Genomic DNA, 4,910 nt, shown 5'->3' on the forward strand with positions numbered 1-4,910 from the left:
ATTTATTTCTATTAGACATATATTGGATATTTCAAATGTCTTATAACCAGAAACACATGGCTTCTGATAACGTTAGTTAAACACTTCTTCTTTTGCCCATTCTGTGTTGTGTGTTCACGCGTCTGTTTTTCTCTTGCACGTTGGTTTACGGCAAATACATGCTAACTATTACCATTCCCAAGCCGATGCTGTAAGATCCTTTACATATTTCAGAATGAATGATAAGATCTTTAGGGCTGAAAATTGGACTAACTTCATTCCTTTTGTTAAAAAGACGAGCACAAATTGGTGAAGCAGCCAAAAAACCTAACTTAAATAGTAAATTTATTGATCTAGAGTAGCAGCCTCACTGCCCTATAATTTTTTGTCAAGGGCATGTGTAGAAGTTTAGAAGTTTGTAACTTCCTGATATATTGACTGAAATAACATTGTGCTCCCATGCCCTATATCTTGACCTAGAAGTGTAAATTTTTGAAACGGATTTGATTGGCCGTAAAAACTGAACGCTTTATACCACTAAAATATAGGAAGAATAACTGGAATTGCAATCTTGGTACTACTGGTCTCATTGCCTTGTCAAATACAGGTGCGGCAATTCAATTTTAGGAATATCGTCATATTTTCATATCCGTCACTATAAGAAAATAATGTAGTTTTTGAAGATTGAAAACAACAATAAGAAAATGGATCCGAAAATATAGAGAACAAAGAACTAAGAATTCACTCCTCCAGAGTCCTTCAAATACTTGGTCTTGATTTTATTGAGTGTGACTGCGGCATCTTTCATGTTAATCCTCTCTTCCGGCAATGCTGCACAGCAAGCTAAAGCTAATCTCATAACGGATGATAAGCAATCCCTCCTGCTGACGAAATCACCATCTTCCTCCGTCCCAAGTATATCGGCATCCACAACTTCATCTATAGCAGAATCAGGAAATAATGAATTTTCAATCCATTGCTTTAAATTCATTTCCCCAACAAACATCTCATCTGTTGGCTTCCTTTTTGTAAATGTCTCCATGAGTACAATACCAAAACTATACACATCCCCTTTCGTCGAAACAATTCCCCTCATCCCATACTCTGCAAAATTTGTATGTGAATTTAGTTATATATGATAAAAATAAATTATAACTCATAATTAAGACAAACATTTACAAAGTTGAAAAATACATCACCTGGCGCCATATATCCAACTGTGGCTAGGGTTATGGTTTCCGTCATCGAATCACCACCGCCGATAAGTCTTGCAATGCCAAAATCAGCAACATGTGCAATCATATCATCATCTAGTAGTATATTGCTTGGTTTCACATCACAATGAACGATAGGCATCGAGTAACCATGATGAAGATATTCTAGTGCCAGTGCAACATCTTTCATTATGTCCAACCTCTGCAGGATATTCATGGAACGGTTTGGAGAATACAACCACTTTTCGAGGCTTCCATTAGGCATCAATTGAAGTATCAGGGCTTTGAAATCGAGTTCATCGCAGCAGCTTATGATTTTAATAAGATTCCGATGACGGATATTGCTTAGCATTTCACATTCCTTATCAAAACTCTTGAATGCCCCTTCTAGCTGTAAATTGAAAACCTTGACGGCGATATCTATCCCATCTGAAAGTGTTCCTTGGTATACTGAGCCAAAACCTCCCGTGCCTAGTAAGTTACTCTCATGAAGTCCATTTGTCGCTTTTACAAGTTCTTGGTGCGAAACTCTTCTCCAAGGAACTTGACGTAGCGAGGCAGTTTCTCGTACAACTTCGACATTCCTTTTCCTGCGTAGTATCAGAATCAATGCAGCGGCCACTAGGAGTATTACTAAAATGACCCCTGAGATGATATATTCAGCTTTCCTCCACTTTGGCTTAACTTTTGTTCCATATTTGCACATTGGAACATGGAGTCGGGAAGCACCGCAAAGCGCACCGTTTGATGCAAATGAATCAGCATAGAAGTTTTCGAAAGGCCCGCCTGTTGGAATTTCTCCTTGGAGTTTGTTGAATGACAAATTCAGATGCTTGAGAGACAAGAGTGCTTCCAATGACTTTGGGATCTCTCCAGATAGATTGTTTTTGGACAAATCCAAGAATTCTAGGCTTAGTAGGGTTTTAAATGAACTGGGAATAAGGCCTTCTAAATTATTGCTTGCCAAGGAGAAATTAATCATATGGAGAAGACCCCCAATGCTACCGGGAATGTTTCCGGAGAAATGGTTATTTGATAAATCCATATCCACCACCCCCTTCAACTTCCCGATATCTTCGGAGAGTTGTCCAACTAGAGAATTGGACGACAAGTTTAGGTACAATATAAACTTTAGTTCCCACAAGCAGGAAGGAATAGAACCAGAGAGCCGATTACCACCCAAACGTAACTTGGCTAGGTTGTCTAGTTGACAGAGTTCATACGGGATATGTGCTTGCAGTTCGTTATCATTCAAATACAAACCTTGGAGATTTTGTAGCCTCTGTATTGAAGTTGGAATTGCTCCACTCAACTGATTGCTTTCCAACTTTAACGCTATCAAGCTGCTCAAGTTGCCAATATCAACGGGAATGTTACCCCTGATGTTGGAAAAGCTTAAATCAACATATAGGAGTGACATAGAGAGATTCGAAGCTGGAATCGTGGTGTTCAATGGATTATCTCCCAAGTGTAATCTTATCAAATTTCTAAGATTAAACAAGCAAGAGAGGGTGCTTGCTGCTTGTGGAGTTGAAACATCAATCGTCAAATTATTCGAGTACAAGAGAAGACACTCAAGGTTTTTCAAGGAACAAAGCGTGCTAGGAAGAAACCCGGTAAATGAGTTTACACTCATGTCTAGCTCCCAGAGCTTGGAAGCATTGGAGAGGTTAGGGAGTAGCCCGACCACGAGGTTATTTCTGGCTACACGAAGGATTTCTAGGTTTGGAACGTTAAGACCTATGTTTGCTGGGAGGCCACCTGATAGCTGATTAAAAGAAAGCGATATTTCTCTTATCATGGAGTTATTGAAGAGTTTGGATGGGATGATGCCATTGAGATTATTAAAACCTAGCGACAAAGCCTCTAACTGTGGAAGATCACCAATCTCTTCCGGTATTGTACCTGTCATAATTTCAGCACATTTATGTCCACTTTAGAACTTCAGTTTAACTAAAAACTAAAAACGAAATGATTATCAAACAGTCCCAAATTAGTTACCTGTTAAATTATTTTCTTCAAGAAGAATCGTGGTTAAGTAGGTCAAATTGCCAAGACTTTTGGGTATGCTTCCGCGGAAATTGTTTGACGCTAATGAGAATATACGAAGCTCTTTGCATTGCCACAGTTTGGAGGGAATTAGACCGTCAAGCTTGTTTTGAGTCAAATAGAATTGTCGAATACTTGAAAGATGGTCACACATATTGTCCGGAAGACTACCACTCATGTTGTTTCCTTGTAGATTGAAAGCAGTCAAAGAAGATATGTTGAGGACAGGCACAAAAGCAGAGCCTTTTAGGGCATTGTCCTGCACAAACAACTCCTCCAGCCGACCTAAACTGCCTATCTCGTTCGGAAGTTCTATAAAATCAATCCGTGTATATTGTTAAAATCATGTATACATATACAGGAGCAGCTTCTTAGTGGGAATCCTGTTGTACCGTAGCAAAAGTGGGATACATTCTAAGGACCATGTACTCACTATATAGGACCTTTTTTTTACTCTAGAATACGAGGGTCTTACACGGTAGATATACGATCCTACAATAGTCCTCTCATCTCATTTTTTGCTGAAGTTGAACAAGATCCCAGCTAAGAAGAGGCTATATATATATATGTATGTATGTATGTATGAATGTATGTATGTATGTAACAATAAGTCATGTAGTATACCTTCGAACTTGTTGTCGTCAAGGTATATGCCCTTCACCATTGTTAAGTTGCCTATTTCTCTGGGTATGCTACCTGTTAAATATGTGCATCCATTCCAACAAAAAAGAAAGAAAAAAAAAGAGATGATTGTTATACATCTTATATAATGAAATCATGAAGCAAACCACGATGTTAAAATGAAACAAAGACGTTAAAATGTAATCATGAAGCAATCAACATTAATTTATATTCCTAGGTGGTTGGTAATGGTGGTACGTACGTACCTGATAGTTGGTTCCTGCTCAGATTAATTATTTCGAGTGCAGATAAGTTGAAGATAGCAGCGGGTATGGAACCAGAGAAGTCATTACCGTACAATTTGATGGTTTGAAGTTTAGGAAAGGACCCAAACCACGAAGGAATGGTTCCCATAAAGTTGTTGTTTCCAAAGTTAATCGCCTTCAACCGGCGCAAACAAGACAGTTCTTGCGGTAGGGGACCATGAAAGCTATTATTCATAAGGCCTAACTCAACGAGAGATGAGAGGTTGCCTAGATGCGGAGCAATAACCCCAGCAAGACCCATGTGCGAGAGATTTAAGGCCGTGACTCTGTGGTGGCGAGCACCGCAGGTAATGCCAACCCAGTTGCAAATGTCGGAATTGGAGGCAGAGGACCAGTTGGCGGTCAAGATGTTTTGAGGGTCACGAGTGATGTGAGCTTTGAGAGCAAGAAGCGCGGACTGATCTGTGCTAAAATTGGTATGAGCTATTGCTAATGCACCTGCAGTTAAGTAATTAGCCATAATCATCATATAGATATAACACAAGCGGTGTATCATCGACAACATTTTTGATAGTACGAAACGACTTCTCTCCTTAATTGTAGTACTTTTCGTCTTTCAGTTTAAATTTATAATCGGTGTTACCAAGACTAGTCAAACGAAGACTAGTCGAACGAAGACGTGTCATGTGGATTTTTTCACATATCAAGCACACACCATTCATTTTTTTATTATAGCTTTCAGGTGGCGTACGCCGTAGGTAACACCTACAAATCGCAACTT

At 39.2% G+C, this 4,910-nt stretch overlaps 1 protein-coding gene across 1 annotated transcript; it reads right to left on the reverse strand.

The window, feature by feature from the left end:
* Positions 1–540: 540 nt before the first annotated feature.
* LOC108172485 (probable LRR receptor-like serine/threonine-protein kinase At3g47570) lies at positions 541–4,717 on the reverse strand. The gene is made up of 5 exons (XM_029110071.2): positions 4,130–4,717; positions 3,867–3,938; positions 3,195–3,554; positions 1,179–3,098; positions 541–1,083 (listed from the first exon to the last, which is right to left on the reverse strand). The coding sequence occupies exons 1-5, from the start codon at positions 4,692–4,694 to the stop codon at positions 713–715; spliced, it is 3,288 nt and encodes a 1,095-aa protein (XP_028965904.1). The 5' UTR covers positions 4,695–4,717; the 3' UTR covers positions 541–712.
* Between the last annotated feature and the right edge of the window lie 193 nt (positions 4,718–4,910).

The sequence above is a fragment of the Malus domestica genome, chromosome 10 (assembly GCF_042453785.1).
Source record: "Malus domestica chromosome 10, GDT2T_hap1".
NCBI classification, from domain to species: domain Eukaryota; kingdom Viridiplantae; phylum Streptophyta; class Magnoliopsida; order Rosales; family Rosaceae; genus Malus; species Malus domestica.